General features: G+C 44.4%; 1 protein-coding gene across 1 annotated transcript; it reads left to right on the forward strand.

Moving 5' to 3' along the window:
- Nucleotides 1-323: 323 nt before the first annotated feature.
- On the forward strand, nt 324-5,180 carry ZNF84 (zinc finger protein 84; the record flags this gene model as incomplete). The annotated part of the gene is made up of 3 exons (XM_065889549.1): nt 324-465; nt 1,294-1,389; nt 3,196-5,180. Coding segments are annotated over 3 exons (2,223 nt in total), but the record flags the coding sequence as incomplete, so codon positions are not given.
- Between the last annotated feature and the right edge of the window lie 12,191 nt (nt 5,181-17,371).

The raw sequence follows: 17,371 nt of genomic DNA on the forward strand, positions 1-17,371 counted from the left end.
CATGTTTGCAGCTGTCTACAAACTGAGCAGTTTCTTAGGATACTATTTTATTATCTGTCTTTCACTGCCATCTCTTCTGGTGTCAGATTTGAGGTTCAGTAAATATTTTGTTGGTGGTTTGGAAGATTTAAAGTCGTGTATTTCAGTTCTCATGTAAGTGGAAGGATGAAAGAATGCATAATGACATTTTATCTCACAAAATAAGAGTGCAAAAGTAGGGACCCAGTAGACATTCTGTAACTTGCCTTGGTGAGAATGATGTGCTCAAGCTCTGGTACTTCTTTCCCACATCACCTAGTGAAAGCTGCTTCTGATTCGCTGGGATTGTGCTCTTACAGGGGTCGTTCTCATTTGAAGATTTATCTGTGGACTTCACCCAGAAGGAATGGCAACTACTGGCCCCCTGTCAGAAGGACTTATACAAGGATGTCATGTTGGAGAACTATAGCAGCCTCGTGTCACTAGGTAAGAGAAGAAACTGCCTAGGAATTCCCTGGCAGTCCAGCAGTTAGGACTCTGTGCTTCGACTGCAGGGGGCAAAAGTTTGATCCCTGTTTGGGGAACTAAGATCCTGCAAGCTGTGAGTGTGGCCAAAAAAAGGAAAAAAAAAAAAAAAAAAGCAAACTTGCCCAGAGGACCTCATATTGTGTCTAGTACCTGCTTCTTCTTTTTTAGCTGCTGAGAGCTCTGGGACCTCCAAATTTTTTAATGATTTTGGACCTAAATTTAGGAGATCAAAGTTCTTGGACTGTGACTCCAGGGAAAGTATTTGGATCTCACCTTCCAATAATGAAGTCTTAATTTCATTGTGCAGCCTCTGAAGTTAATAGTAACAGTGGTAGTGGTAACTCCTGAAACATGTAATTAACTGTATTTCACATATCGTGGGTATATTGGCTCACTTAATCATAAGAGCAATCCTATGTGGCAGGTGTGTTACTTTCCTTGTTTTCTTTCTTTTATTCTAATGAGGAAATTGAGGCAAAAGAGGTTAAGTAACTTTCGCAAGGACTGACAGCTAGTAAATGAAAGAGCCCAGATTTGAACCCAGGCAGACCAGCTACAGAGTCTCTGAATGGTGTATGGTTTTGGACTTGAATTATAGAAATCAAAGATTCTTAGACCTTATTAGCCACTGGGAAGACCATTACCTTTCCTTTGAGAATTACTTACTCTGTTGGTATTCAGATGGGTGGCTTCACTGGGTCAACTAATGCCAACCCTTGCTCATTCTTCAGAGGCCCCAGAGGTCAAGCAGTGGGGGCCAAGGCCTTTGTCATTTCCCCTGAACAGGGTATGAAGTTATGAAACCTGGTGTCATCCTCAAGTTGGAGCACGGAGAAGAGCCGTGGACAGGAGATGGAGAAATTCCAGGTTCAGACTCTTCAGGTGAGTGTTTGAGGACCAGACCGAGGGGAGAAGGTGGAAGTTCAGTCTCAGCTGGGTACGGGTCGGTATCTTTGAAACGTGCCTTAGAGAGCTCTTCTCAAAATCTCCAACCTTTGATGGCCATTCAGAACAGTTGATGTGAGCTACTCAGGTAAAGCACATTTACATGTGGCTTCTTTGCTCATAGCTTGAAGTGAAATATTTCCAGCTGGTCTGGGCCATGATGTTATTCCCTGTCTGTCACATCTGGGACTTTGACTTCTCGTTAGGTGTTCTGTCCCCTGATGTGGTTAAGCCTCTTTTGTCCTCCCTCCTTCTGTGATCAGAGACACCTGTGCTTGTCCATCAGGGCTTTATTTTCCCTCACTTTGGGCATCTCTGGCATGAAGCGCTCTCTCTTCAGTCTCATTGTCAGAAAATGGATTTTCGTTCCTCCCAAACCATCGGTCCATTTCTTCCCTTTTTTTTTTTAAAGGAATGTAGCACAATCATTTTTTAAAATTTTTTTAAATTTTTAAACAAATTTATTTATTTGTTTATTTTTGGCTGCGTTGGGTCTTCATTGCTGCACGTGGGCTTTCTCTAGTTGCAGAGAGCGAGGGCTTCTCTTCTTCGCAGTGCACAGGCTTCTCATTGTGGTGGCTTCTCTTGTTACGGAGCACGGGCTCTAGGTGCGCAGGCTTCAGTAGTTGTGACATGTGGGCTCAGTAGTTGTGGCTCGAAGGCTCAGGAGTTGTGGTGCACAGACTTAGTTGCTTAGTTGATCCCATGGCATGTGGGATCTTCCCAGACCAGGGCTCAAACCCGTGTCCCGTGCACTGGCAGACAGATTCTTAACCACTGTGCCACCAAGGAAGTCCCATCTTCGCTTTTTAAATTAGGTTCCGGTGTGCTTTTTCTGGGGCTTAGACACCATGGAGTACCTGGAATTATCTCTTCCTAACATGTTTTCTTATTATTTAAGTTTTTTGCCCTTTGGAAAACATCTTTTTAAAGACTTCTCTATTCCCACTTAAAACTGGGCCTAATCTTGAACTTCCCAAATTGCTAGATAGATCCAGGTTCTCATCTCCTTTTGCAAGTTGTCTTATGTGGCACCACCAAGCATCCAGCAGTGCTCTGATCAGCTGGACCTCCCTCCTCTTTCCCTGCTGTGATATTGACTTACTTCAAGGTCCCTCAAAAACAGACCCTGAGATACTTATCTGAGTGCAAGAACTTAGTGGGGCTGTGACCCCACAGTGTTAGTGGGAGAAGAGGAAGTGAGATGGGGCGGGGGAGGAATGCACAAAGGGTGTGCTGCTGGGAACCCTCTGAAGGACCAGAGCGCTGGTATCACCGTAACCCTCCTGTCTCTCAGTGACTGAGCACTGCTGCAGGGAACATTAGGGCTCCAGAGTGTTTAGCATGCCTGCACACGGCCCAGACGTGCACTTGCAGCCCACGGAAGGTCTTGGTGAAGAGATGTGGGCACCTGGGGTGGGCCCCACAGTCAGTCCGAGCTGCAGTGTCCTCTGAGTGTAGCTGAGGGAGTAGGTGAGGCTGAGGACCCACGGAGCAAGCCCATGTGGCCTGTTCAGCTGTTTCCTCCTTCCCCCCAAGTTGGTGGTTGACTCTATTCAATCTACTGTCTGCTTTCTGTTCTTGTTTACAGCATTTAAATTTTTTTCAGTACCTAGAGGATAGACATTGTATTCAGACTGGGAAACTAAGCTTTAAAAGGCATTCATTCCCTCAGATAGCATTTCTAGGTTTTATTCAGTAAGCACAACTATAGAAGGGTTCACAGGGTTTTTTTTTTCCTAGAACAAGTCTTGCAAGTAAATGGTCACATCACTTGGCACAAGGATAACCAAGAGAAGCTTAAAAATATGAAACAAGATCAAGAATGTGATGCACTTGGAAAAAATTTCAATCTGAGCATGAACTTTGTTCCTTTAAGGAAATCAAACAGTGAAGGTGATATAGGTGGATTAATTTTAAAACATCATATAGATTTACTTATTCCAAAAGCAGATTATGGAAAAACAGAACCAGCTGACTTAAATGTATTTGATAAATTGTTTCTCCATACCAAGACTGAGGAAACTGATACTTGGTTAAAATACTATGAATGTGATAAGTATGATAAAGCTAGCTGTAAGAAGTCACAGATTATCATATATCACAGAACCCATTTAGGGGAGAAGCTCTATGAATGCAGTGAATGTAGGAAACGCTTCAGTAAGAAATCAAGTCTCATTAAACATCAGAGCAGACACATAAGAGAAATAGCCTATGGCTGTGGTAAATGTGGCAGAACCTTTCCCCAGAAGTCACAGTTCATTACACATCACAGAACGCACACAGGAGAGAAACCTTACAGTTGTAGCCAGTGTGGGAAAGCCTTCTCCCAGAAGTCACAGCTGACATCCCATCAGAGGACACATACAGGAGAGAAACCGTATGAATGTGGTGAGTGTGGGAAAGCCTTCTCCCGGAAGTCACACCTCATATCACACTGGAGGACACACACAGGAGAGAAGCCCTATGGATGCACTGAATGTGGGAGAGCCTTTAGTGAAAAATCAAATCTCATCAATCATCAGAGGACTCACACAGGAGAGAAACCTTTTGAATGCAGAGAATGTGGGAAAGCCTTCAGCAGGAAATCACAGCTCATCACACATCACAGGACCCACACAGGAACAAAACCCTATGGATGTAGCGATTGTAGAAAAGCCTTCTTTGAGAAATCAGAGCTCATTAGACATCAGACAATTCATACTGGAGAGAAACCCTATGAATGCAGTGAGTGTCAGAAAGCCTTCAGAGAGAGGTCCAGTCTCATTAACCATCAGAGAACACATACAGGAGAGAAGCCTCATGGGTGTGTCCAGTGTGGGAAAGCCTTCTCCCAGAAGTCACACCTCTTATCACATCAGATGACACACACTGGAGAGAAACCCTTTGTATGCACTAAATGTGGGAAGGCCTTCAGTAGGAAATCCCAGCTTGTCAGACATCAGAGAACTCACACAGGTGAAAAACCCTATGAATGCAGTGAATGTGGGAAGGCTTTCAGTGAAAAATTAAGCCTCACTAATCATCAGAGAATTCATACAGGAGAGAAACCCTATGTGTGCAGTGAGTGTGGGAAAGCCTTTTGTCAGAAGTCACATCTCATTTCACATCAGAGGACTCACACAGGAGAGAAACCCTATGAATGCAGTGAGTGTGGGAGAGCCTTTGGCGAGAAGTCAAGTCTGGCAACTCATCAGAGAACACACACAGGAGAAAAACCTTATGAATGCAGGGATTGTGAAAAAGCCTTCTCCCAGAAGTCACAGCTCAACACTCACCAGAGAATTCACACGGGAGAGAAACCTTATGGATGCAGTCTTTGTCAGAAAGCTTTCTTTGAGAAATCAGAACTAATTAGACATCAGAGAACTCATACAGGAGAAAAACCTTATGAGTGCAGTGAATGTAGGAAAGCCTTCAGGGAGAAGTCAAGTCTCATCAATCATCAAAGGACACATACAGGAGAGAAGCCCTTTGAGTGCAGCGACTGTGGCAAAGCCTTCTCTCGGAAGTCGCACCTCATACCACATCAGAGAACCCACACAGGAGAGAAACCCTATGGTTGCAGTGAATGTAGGAAGGCCTTCTCTCAGAAGTCACAGCTTGTTAATCATCAGAGAATTCATACCGGAGAGAAACCTTATCAATGTAGCGAATGTGGGAAAGCCTTCTCCCAAAAGTCACAGCTCATTAATCATCGGAGAACTCATACAGTAAAGAAGTCCTAGGAATGGCATTAACACTAGTCTTTGACAGAGATCTTAATTGCATTGTACTTCAGAGGATGCAGTTATGGTAAATCTTCCAGGTAATAGTCGCATCATGTTACGTGTCTGAGTCCCCGTTTAGGGTAAGGACTCTTAAGTGAGGTTCAGCAGATTAACGTGTTTATTATTACGTGTTAAAATGCATAGAGGAGAATGACCCTATGAAATGCAGTGGATTTTAAAAACCTTTCAAACCATACTCAAACCTTACACAGCAGAGAACTAACAGCAAAGAAGAATGCTGTGAATATCAGGAAAGCTTCCAGAGATCAGATCTCATTAGCTGTCAGAAACATTCCCACTGGGAATGAATCCTAGTCCAGTGAGTTAAGGAAAACTTTATGAACACAGCAAGTGAGGTAATATTTTCATCAAGAAATGAAGCTCATTGTACACAAAAAGATGCCCTCAGGAATGAAAATCGATGAAAATACTAAATATGGGACAATGTTCAGCAAGTAACCCCACCATATTGTATTCTGTGGGTAAACCTAACAATTTAAAAACATTAGGAATATGTGCCCCTAGAAATAATGCTATAATGGAAAGCCATGCATTCTTTATAGACATGGGTACCAAAAATACCCAATTCTAAATGATATTTAGGCAGAAGTATGTTTTTAAAAATACGTGACTAAATTGAGTCACTGGAATATCTAAATGAGAAATTTCTCAGTGGTATGTAATTGTGGCTTATTTTCCTGTGTCACATAATGTGTTTTGTATTTAGGAATTGTGTATGGTAATGTAATTGGGAGCATGAGATGCACATGCCTTGTAGTGCCTCTGATGTCTTTTAAGACACACCACATACCACTGGTTTTTCTATTTTAATGTTACTATAAAAATGGTAACTCATACATGTCTTGTTGTTCAGTAAGTAGCATGGGTAGTATCACCACATTTCCTTTTCCTTATGATTTGTTGGTTTATAAAAGCGTCTATTGTTGTTACTGACCTTTCTCTTTAGTAACAAAAGCCAACATTATATAAAGTCTTTTGCATCCCGAGTCTGAGAAGCAGTTTATACAAAAACCTGGTTAACAAGTATTCAAGGGCAGAACTGTAGAACAGCACAAGTGACTCGTGAGCAGAGGAGAGGAGGTGTGTGGACTCTGCGCTCACCCTAAACGGTGGGACCCTCTCCTCACAGAGTGCGGTGCCCCCTGGTATTGTAAGTGCCATGTCACCCAAGTACAACTTGTATTTTAACCTACTGTGATGAAATAGCATGGATACTGTGTGCTGCTATTATGTTTTTTGTGTTCTGTAAAATATCTTGTAAAAAAATTAGATGCAGAAACCAGTTATTTGAGAATTTTGTGGTGAGAAGTATATCTTTGACATATTCAAGGAAGCCTATTTTGCCTTCCTGCAGATTTCTGTGATTAGTGGACAAGTATTAGGAAACAGGTTTTTTATTATTTCATCATTTGAAATATTTGTGTTTCACCGGCCTTTCACCTGTTACATCATGCACACGGGAAAGTTACCATTGCTATAAGTGTGGTTCCTTTTGAAAATGCATGAAATATTCCTGAGCTTACTTAGAATTTTGTAGTAATCTCTATAATGTTGCTTGACAAAGTCAACTGTATTTTTTGTGTGATGATGAAATTCAGAAAAGTCCAGGATTGGCCTTGTTTCCAAACTTGTAAAAATCAGGCCGTCTCTCATGCATAAGTTGTTTTATCAGTGTGGTGTATGGTACCTTTGATTCTAGCGTATTTTTCCCTCTAATTACCAATTTTACATCATGGTTGGAAAATTGGGACTTTTAATAAATGATAATAATTTTGTGAACCATTGTTCCAGAATTTCAACAGCCAGATTATCCTTTTTTTCCACATGGTAATTTTTAAAAGTCCCATTTCCCAAATTTTTATTCATACTTAAATTTATGGACTTCCTACTTTTCTCCCTAATACCTGAAGGTCATTTTACCAGGTGGGGGAATAAGTAGTTACACTGTGGTGTCTTACTTTGTGTTTTTTTCCATTTTTTCCTTTCCATCTATCCTGGGTCTCTTTCCTCAGCCTAGAGGTTGATTCGTTAGGTCTTGGATTGAGCTCAGGAGTCTGTTGTCTAAAAACTTTCTAATTTTGCTCACTCCTATTCTAGATTATTCTGTTAACTACTAAATACTTAAGCTTAGAACTTCCTTTACGAGTTGATGGAACTTCAGCACTAGCCTCTTGATTGAATCCCAAGAGCAAATGTGTTTTCTAAGGGTCTGTTGTTAGTCATCAGGAGGGCTGATGCTGGCAGCAGAGGTTTTGTTTATCAAAGTACCTGAGGTGGAGACTCAGATATGTTGTGTAGAATTCACTGGGAGCTCTCGCTTCTGAAGTCACAAGAGGGCTCTGATTCTGAAATTGGAGATTCTTAGTGTCGTGTTTTAAAATTACCTTGGTAAACCACAAAAAAATGTGTCTCCACATTTCCTGTCATTGAGTCTTACCACAAACTTCACATCAAGAGGAAAGCCACTTTTAAAGTTAGACTGGATTTACTTGCAGTTTCATGAAGCACAATAAATTACAGTGAGATTGAATACGTGAGGGGGAGCATCTCCTTTCCTTTCCTCTTTCACCACCCAGTTCCCTCCACTGGCCTGGGGACGATCCTGCAGAGCACAGTTTCTGTTGTATCCCTTTTACTAAGTAGTGGATCTTCTGGAGGTCCCGTCTGTGAATTTTGAGACCTGTCTCAGGACTGCCTTGTGTTCAGCCTTTCTTTGTGGGCTTTGATATCTTCTGACAGTTATCTGTATGGGTCCATGTGTTCCTGATATTTTGGTTTCAAGAACAGCACTTGCAGAGCCCCGAAATAAAATGAACCTAAAGAATACCAGATTTATCTACCAATACCTGTATTACATAGCAGAATATACATTCATAGACATTTGGATCCTACACTTGAGACCTCAGTCATTTGGTCATTTATTCCAGCAATATGTGCCCAGGATGTCAATTTCAGTGAGTTTGTTAGTCTACAAACATGGTACCAACAAGCTTTCAGATGTTGAGCACCTAGTCCTGGCCTACATGCTGATAAACTAACTCAACCATGACCCTTGCAGCTGTATGCATATTTTTTGCCCCTTTACTTTCATCCTTTTTTAGTCCGTTTTTCGCAATTATACGTAGTAGTTATTTTAAGATGCAATTCTGATCTTATACTCCTGTGCTGAAGTGTCGTGTGGCTAATTGTGGGCTGGAGGTGTAATATCCTGTGGTACGTGAGGACTTTACCCGTCATTTCTGAATACTTTATCTTTCCTCTTACACAGTAGTTTTTTGGCTTTCTTGAACTATTCGCAGTTCCTTGAGATTTCTACAATCTCATCGTATGCTTTTTGCAAATCTACTGCCAGTGAAATGCCCTTGTTACTTGTTAACGCCTATTCAGCATATGTGAACCTGTACATGTACTTGTCACTGGTGATATTATCATTGCATGTTTTATCTTTTCCATGAGAAAGCTTCTGGAGAGCTGGGACTATCTTGTTTGTCTGTATAATTTTAGCAACTGAAGCTTTAGTACATAAATGTGGGTGGTGTCAGTGGCTGTGTTTTCTACCACGTGGGGAAGTGTAGTCTGCAATGAGAGAGAAGAGTGAAGTCACCATGGAAGCAAAGTCATGAGCACCCTGGCTTCGCCCCAGGATCTGGTTCTTGTCTTGATGTCCGGGTTCATCTCTGCCCTTTTTCCTGCCTTGGTTGTTGGATTGTTCTGTGAGATATCCCAAACATCCTTCTAATAAATCCCCATGTTTTCTTCAGCTGGTTCAAGTTGTGTTTGTTACAACCCAACTAACAGCGAGGTCAGGCCGTGTTGTAAGTTGGGGCTTCTGGAAGCAGATACTGAGATGAAGTTTGGGGTGCAAGATGTTTATTGAGGATCAACATGAAGTGATGGGAGAATAAAAAGGAAAGGATTCGTCAGAGAAAGAAGTGACACTGCACTGCAGGTTGTGGAGACCTTGGCCAGGCCAGCGGGGGCGCTGAAGCAAGCATCGCTTGTAAGAGCATCTCACATTTGGCCAGGATGCTCAGGCCCTTACAGCCCTGAGTGGTCAGTCAGCAGAGGCAGGCGGCCCTGGGAAGGGAGTGACCTCAGGTGAAGCGGCTCTTTCCCCCCTGGGGCCAACTCTGGATGCACTGGTGAGGGGGGAGGCGTCCCTGCCGCTGGGCAGAAGGTCGTTCCCTGAAGAGGGACCTGGGTGGTGTATCTCCATGACCGCACAGAGCATCCCTTCCCAGTGCTGGGCGTGTCTAAAGAGAGACGAACAAAAGGGAGATCAGGACAAACTACAGCTCTCCTGTTGCAGTTGTTTCCTCTCATCTGTTACCCATTCCAGATTCTCACACGGCTACAACCCATGCTGGCGTCAGCATGAGCCAGGTCCTCGAGAATCTGAGGGGCATCTGAGGCCTGGTCACCGTGCCCTTCTCAGATCCCAGCTGCTGAGTTTCTCCAGGTACCGTCACAAGTGGGCAAGGAAGCCCCAAGAAGCCCTTCGGTGGGTCACCCGAGTCCACTCGGACTCCTCTTGGCCCAGCTGTAGCAGCAGCCTGTTCTCCCCATGGTGTGTCAGACACCCCTGCAGAGACCACGGCTTCACTCACCTGATGGCCCCTGGGTACAGGCACACAGTCCCCAGGTTGGTCATGGGCTTCTTATAATTAAGTGGAAGATGTTCTGTCCCTGTGAAAAGTGTGTCCCTTTTGGGGTTCAAGACCTCTAACTGCAGAGCCCGGAGTGGACAGTACTGGAAGCACAAAGGCCCCTGGAGGGTCGTTGGTAGCGGTGGTAGGTGAGGCCTACCCTCACTTCAGCACCCAGACCCATGGGTTCTTCTACTTTGAGGACACAGCACCATATAAAGGGCTTTTGTCCAGTTCATAGGCTGCACTTTGAATGGTGGCACCCTGTCCTGACAGAATATTGCTTCTGAGCTGGGGCTTCAGCTGTGCTTTCACTAGGCTGTTCCAAAGCTCTCTTGCACAAGCAGCTACAGGGTGCACCCAGTGGGTCCTTTTGTGCTGGGCATAGTCTCGCACACCCTTTGGCTGCAAAGTGGGTCCTCTGGTCTGATGCAGCGTATGTGGGATCCCATACTGGCTGATCAGACATTTCATAAGCCTCTGGATAGTGGTGCTGGCTGAGGCCCTGTGGGCAGGAAAGAAAACACATACCTGGAATATGTGTCTCTCCTGTGAGAAACACACCAGCCTTTTGAGGGTCAGCATAGTCAAGTGCCAGTTGGTCTCCCCAAGGAATGGTGCTGTACTGGGGCTCAGTCTTGGTCTCTTATTTTAGACACTCTGTAGTGGCCAAATCAGCCATGGTGAGAGAGGCTCTGTGCTGTTGGACGGGGTGGACATTCTTGGCAATTAGAGTAACCCTTGCATTGGATCCCTGGCCTTTGGTTAAGGGCCACCGTGGTGGGGAAGGCCAGATGGATGGCTCTGAAACTTACTCCCCAGATAAGATAGTAAATAAAAACAATACTGGGACTTCCCTGGTGGCGCAGTGGTTAAGAATCCTCCTGCCGACGCAGGGGATACGGGTTTGAACCCTGGTCCAGGAAGATCCCACGTGCCGTAGAGCAACTAAGCCTGTGCTCCACAACTACTGAGCCCGTGCTCTAGAGCCCGCGAGCCACAACTACTGAGCCTGTGCTCTAGAGCCCGCGAGCCACAACTACTGAGCCTGTGCTCTAAAGCCCGCAAGCCACAAGTACTGAGCACGCATGCCACAACTACTGAAGCCCACGTGCCTAGAGCCCGTGCTCCACAACAAGATAAGCCACCACAATGAGCAGCCCGCGTACTGCAACGAAGAGTAGCCCCCACTCACAGCAACTAGAGAAAGCCCACGTGCAGCAACGAAGACCTAACTCAGCCAAAATAAATAAATTTATTTAAAAAAACAACAACACTACTGCCTTCCAGGTAGGGGCTGAGAGAGAGGGTGGCAGAGATTAGTGCTGTTCTTAAAGACCTGAAGGGTGCCTGGGGGCGTGTCCCTATCATGTCCCTGTTTGGTTTGGTAGCATAGCCTGGGTAGAAGCCCGATGTATCCTAGAGAATGGCTATAGGCTAAACACTAGGCTAGACCATAGCCAAGTCGTGGTCCAACGTGCACACATGGCCTTGTTTCTATAGCAGATTTACGTGCCCTTGGGTACATGGCATGCAGCCTTTGATTTGACAAGAGCACTCTTTTTATCCTGCTCAGGAAAAAGGATCAGAAAATGTTTGCATTACCGTGGAGCAGACAGCAGTACACATTCACAGTTTTATCCCAGGGCTGTCATAATATAGTCTGAAGAGACCCAGACTATCTGGACGTGCATAGAACATCAGCGTGTTCCACTGAGGCAGTGAAATCACTCCAGTCAAGCAGGATGCACATGAGGTGGCCAGCAGCCTGGGGACCTGATTCCCTACACGCACCCCAGAGGCTGGGCGATGCCCTGTGAACGGTTAGCAACTTGCCCCAAGGGTAGCATAGGGCTCACTTTGCTGCATGCTACCTTATAGATTATTCAGGAGGTTTGGGGAGGCTGGTTTTCTAGTCATTTACACATTTATTGACATCAAGTTATAGGTATTTTCTTACTAATTTTGGAATCTCTGTATCTAGTTATGTTGATTTTTCTTTTTGAAAAATTCCTTTTTTTTTTGGCTGCTTTGGATCTTTGTTGCTGCACACAGATTTTCTCTACCTGCGGTGAGCAGGGGCTACTGTTCATTGCGGTGCGTGAAGTTCTCACTGCGGTGGCTTCTTTTGTTGCGGAGCACGGTCCCTAGGCGTGTGGGCTTCAGTAGTTGCGGCACGTGGGCTCAGTAGTTGTGGCTCATGGGCTCTAGAGCACAGGCTCAGTAGTTGTGGCGCACGGGCTTAGTTGCTCTGCGGCACGTGGAATCTTCCTGGACCAGAGATTGAACCCGTGTCCCCTACACTGGCAGGCGGATTCTCAACCACTGCGCCACCAGGGAAGTTCTGAATTTTTCATTCATAATATTTGTGAATTCCCTTTTATTCTTGTTCCATCTTGGCGGAAGTTTATTTATTAGCTTTTACAGTGAACAAGATTTTGATTTCGTTGATCTGTCAGTACCTTTGTTTCTGTTCAGTTAATTAGCTGAAAGCTGGACATGGCAGAGGCCAATCCTAAGGCAGCAGAAATTCCTTGGCAAAAGTATTTAAAGAAATATGATTGTTGATCTAGATTTATCATGAGTAATGCACTCACCAATTCCTCCAATTTTGACCCCCAAGAGGGACCAGAAGACACTTCTTTTACCCGGACACTGAGACACTACAGGGAGATGGCAGGCCCAGCATCCTATAACAAAATGTGCTTGTTTTCCAAACTGCCCCCCATACCAGACCTAACCACGGATCTGCTTGCTTTAACGTTATGCCAGGTCTAGAATTTTTGATAAATTGAATCTTATAAAAGAAAATGTGCTTATCGGCTAAGGGTGAAGAGGGAAGATGCTGCCGCTGACGTGAGACCACTGCTATCAGAGGGGAGTGTAGGAGTCTGCGAGGGAGCAGTCCTGGTAGCAGAATTTAGTTTTGAGAAGCCAGGTGGGCATGGTTACTGTGTCACCAAACGTAAGTCCATGTACCCGACAGCACAGTGAGGCCAAACAATAACAAAACGTCAGAATTTGGAGCAGAGGAAGGTATATTGCAGGGCCAAGCAAGGGACGGGTGGCTCATGCCTTAAAAACCCTGAACTCCTAGAAAGCTTTCCCCAAAGCCCTTTTACAGGAAAGGTGAGGGAGGGGCCTGGGTAGCTGTTGCAGACTTGGTGTCAGATCCTTTGTTCTTGAGGTCAGGTCACCGGCAGGTCATGATGTCCCTGTAAGCTTCTAACAAAACAGAAGCTAGCTAGTCTCTGTTCTGTTTCTAAGCCTCCTGGCGGCTTTTAACACTTAACAAATCCCACGAGCAAAGCAACATCATTTCCCCTCGTTTACTTGTTCAAAGTCCCAAGGCTTGACTTTCGCCCCCAAGGTCCAGATCCTGCCTGTGAGCAGAGGGTCCCTGCACGGGCTGGTCACCCTGCCCTGGCGTGCTCGTCCAGCACCCGGTCTGGGTCATCCCGCCGGTACCCAGGCCCGGCTGAAGAGGCAGATCTCAGCTGGTGGCGCCCTCAGGGCCAGGTCCCCAGACCCTGCCCAGCCATCATCACTGAGGACCAAGCTGGCCCTCAGCTCACCCACCAGCCCCAAGGCTGGAGGACCTGGAGAGCCCTGGGGAGAAGGCTGCGATCCACCTCTCACTGCACTCTCTGACCCAGGACCCCTGCGCGTCTGACTGTTGGCCCAGTGGGACCTCGAACCGCCAGGCTGATGGTCCCGAGCTAAGGGTCTCTCCGTTACGGTCATTCGCTAATGGCTGCTCCCCTGTCCCGCCCCTCTTATAACTGCAGTGGGTTCAGGCTATGATGGTAGTCAGAATTGCTGGACCTATAGAGACCTTTGGAAGTGGTTAACTGATCATGGGATCTTAAGGTCCAAAATAAAGGGACAGCTTATGAAGGTCTTATCTTTGTAATAAAAAGTATAGAAGCTGGATATCCTTGAGGATAGACCCTGTCACTGGGTCACAAGTACATACTGTAAAACTTCGGAACCGTCCACAGGCCGTTTTACTGACTGTTCCTGTGGAAGCAGATAGATGTTAACACTGGCGGACTTACCCGTGATCACCACCCCATTATTACACTATCTTTGCTTAAAATGGGTCGTTGGATCTGCACAAGGTGAGTCACCCTGTCCCGTTTTCTTCCTCTGCCTCTTCTCGGCATCAGTGTGAAACACAAAAGCCCACATGCTTGATGTCCACGAGCAAAGTGCCAAGCTCAACCACATGGCCTTTCCCTATTTCCTTGTCCCTGCTGTCCCAGTTTTGTTCCTGTCGGGATTGTAACAACCAGCCAAGTCAGTTACTTCTGCCAAGCAATTGGTCCATATCCATGTTCCCAGCCACCCCTCCTCCTCCATGAAGCAGGGTGCCAAGAGTCCTGCTCACAGCTTTGACCACTGGGAAGTTTTCCCTTAAAACTGTCCTTTAGGGTCTTCACAGAATGGGGGCTGCACATCAGTGGTCCCTTCAGATGGCGCTGATGCATCTGTGAGCCAGGCCTGAGTTGTCTCCTCCTCGGCCAGTGGTCATAGGGAGCCCCCCACGAGTGACATAGGGGTCTGGACTCCCCATTTAAACATTTTACTTTTGGACTTTCCAGGGCCCGGTCCCAAATAAATCATTTTCACAATACGATGAATTGCAGCAGCAGTCAACGAACCCGATAATCCACCTGAGGATGGCCGTCACTGGTCAATGACTGCACAGCGGTGAGGCTTGGTCTCTATTAGAGCGTGTGGCATGCCGGAATCTGTTTCTCCAATGCAGAGTCGTTCTCTGCCACAGAAGTCATGGCCTTGCTACTGAATCCGAGGGCTTTGTAGCTCTATTGGAGACTGAAGAAGACACCTCACAGCATCCCATCTGCCTCGGGTCCTAACACAGCAAGAGCTGCGGCGTCATGTGGCTTCATCTGGAGGATGAAGCCCTGGGCCTTGCTGCCGAGCTCTTGATCTGGGCTCCGCTCAAAACTGGAAGCATTCCAAGATACCCACAAATTATTCACATAGAATTTCCAAGTGTGTCCCCAGCTGCCTTCCACATTCAAAGTGTTGTACATTTTTGTGGTGTGGGGTGTGAGTTTTAGTACCTCATCCCTTACTTTAGAGGGCTGTCCCAGCATTGCTGGTTCACTAAACTTCTAAAAACGTCACTGATATCAGGCTTCTAAGTCTTTGGGGGGTTTACCTCCCACCTTTTGGGGCATGTGTGCATTATCAGGGCATCTTGGGTACTTGCTACCTCTTATGAAACATGATAGATCTGTCCTCCACAGGGCCCAGGCTCTGATCAGTTGCTGCTTTCTACGGGGTTAGACCTGCTATTTTAAAGATTGTCCCTTTAACAAATTTTAGTGTATCCATCTTCATTCTTTCTTTAGAACCACATTTTTAAAATAAATTTTATTGATAAAGTGTACCTATTGTAATGTAGAATTCAAGTTCCATGCTTTTTTGTTCTTTTTTGGCTGCACCGTGCGGCATGCAGGATCTTAGTTCCCCGACCAGGGATCAAACCTGGGCCCCTTGCAGTGGGAGTGCAGAGTTCTAACCACTTGACCGCCAGGGAAGTCCCAAGTTCCATGCATTTTGATAAATATCTGTGCCTGTATAACCACCTCTCCCACCAAGATGTAGAACATTTCCATCACTCAAAACGTTCCCTCATGCCTCTTCCCAGTCAGATCTCACTCCCACCGCTGACCCCAACCATTGATCTCTCATCCAACGCTGTAGATTACTTCTGTCTTTTCTAGAATTTCATGTGAATGGAACTATACAATAAGTAAGCCTCTGTGTCGGCCTGATGGTTTTGAACTTTGTGCGTGGTGCTGTGTGTATTGGTAGTCTGTTTTTTAATTGCTGAGTAGTCCACTGTATGGTTATGCCAGTTTGTCCATCCATTCACCTATTGATGGACATTTGGATTGTCTCATGTTTTTAGAAGAAACAATTAAGCTGAGAATGGCCAGACATAAAAGACTCCAGTACAAAGTGTTGGCAATGATGTGAGGAACCAGAACGCTCATACATCGCTGGTGGGAACGTAAAACAATGTACAACCACTGTGGAAAACAGCTGGGCAGTTTCTTAAAAAGTTTAATGTGTACTGACCACAGGATTCAGCAGTATATGCCCAAGGAAAATGAAAACATGCGTCCATAAAAACTTGTACACCGTGCTCATAAGGTTTGGTCTCTTGCTTCTGATCCCTGCTGCTGAAACTATGGCCATAGAACAGGAAAAAGTTAGTCAATAAAAGGAGAAACCTGAGGGGGATATATTTATATTCTTATTCTTAAAAAATATGTTCAAAAGTTAGCTTCATGTGACAGAGTCTGGGAGCCCGTTTGAACAGAAGACTTCTGGTTTGTCCCTATGTGATCTCTGGGCCACTGAAGAAATTTGATTTAAAAATTAAGAGCAGTATGTTTTATTCAATACATGTTTTGGGGACCTACAACCAAACATTTTGGACAAAACAATAACACTGCATCCCTACATCACACTAAAAAATAGAAATTCCAAAAGGGATAATTTTATAATTGCAATATAAGAAACAATAAAAGCATCATATACAATTATATGAATACTTTTAATATCATGGATGAAAAAGATTCTTCATATATTGAGATCAACTATAAAGCATAGATTTCACCTCATAAATTTAATGTTATAGACTATAAAATTGTCTTGTTACTTGTCTATAGTTTTATTTTTAACATTTAAGTCTTTTATCTATTTGACTAACCTATGATAAATTGATACAATGCAAGAATGCACATTTACAAAGATACTTACTGAATATATTGTTATGCAAAAAGTATTTTATGAGCCTGTACATACCATGCGCTACCTATCATGTACCACAGTTCTAGGCAATGAGGTAAAGGTCCAAATAGGTTTCTGCTCTCAGGAGCTTATATTCTAATGAGGGGAGATAGACAATAATCATTAAAAATTTTTTAAAAGAAGAAGATATCTAGTAAAGATAAATACTATGATAAAAACAAAACAGGGCAATATGATGTAGAATAAGTTGAGTATGAGAGAAGCTGCAATTGGATGGAGTAGTTCTGAAAGGACTTTGTGAGAAGGTAATTTGAGTGGAGACCCTACAGAGTGCTGTAGGCAGAGGAAAGAGTAATCAGTGAGAATTTTTAGTACGTTTGTGAAAGAGAAGGAAAAACAGCAAAAAAATACATAGTATAATCACATCTAAATAGGTGTGTGTACTGTTTTTGTACATGAACATACGTTGGGACTTTTTACAATTTTTGTTCCCTGTTTCTCATACCTCTTCCATTTTCTTGCTTTTCTGTGGGTTACTTGAACATTTTTTAGAATTCTATTTTTAATCATTCAAAGTATTTTTGAGTGTGTTTCTATGTATTTGTGTGTGTGTGTGTGTGTGGTTTCACTAGGTATTACAATATACACACCCTACTTAACACAGTCTACGGGTATTGACATTTTACC

Source organism: Phocoena phocoena, chromosome 13 (assembly GCF_963924675.1).
Source record: "Phocoena phocoena chromosome 13, mPhoPho1.1, whole genome shotgun sequence".
NCBI lineage: Eukaryota > Metazoa > Chordata > Mammalia > Artiodactyla > Phocoenidae > Phocoena > Phocoena phocoena.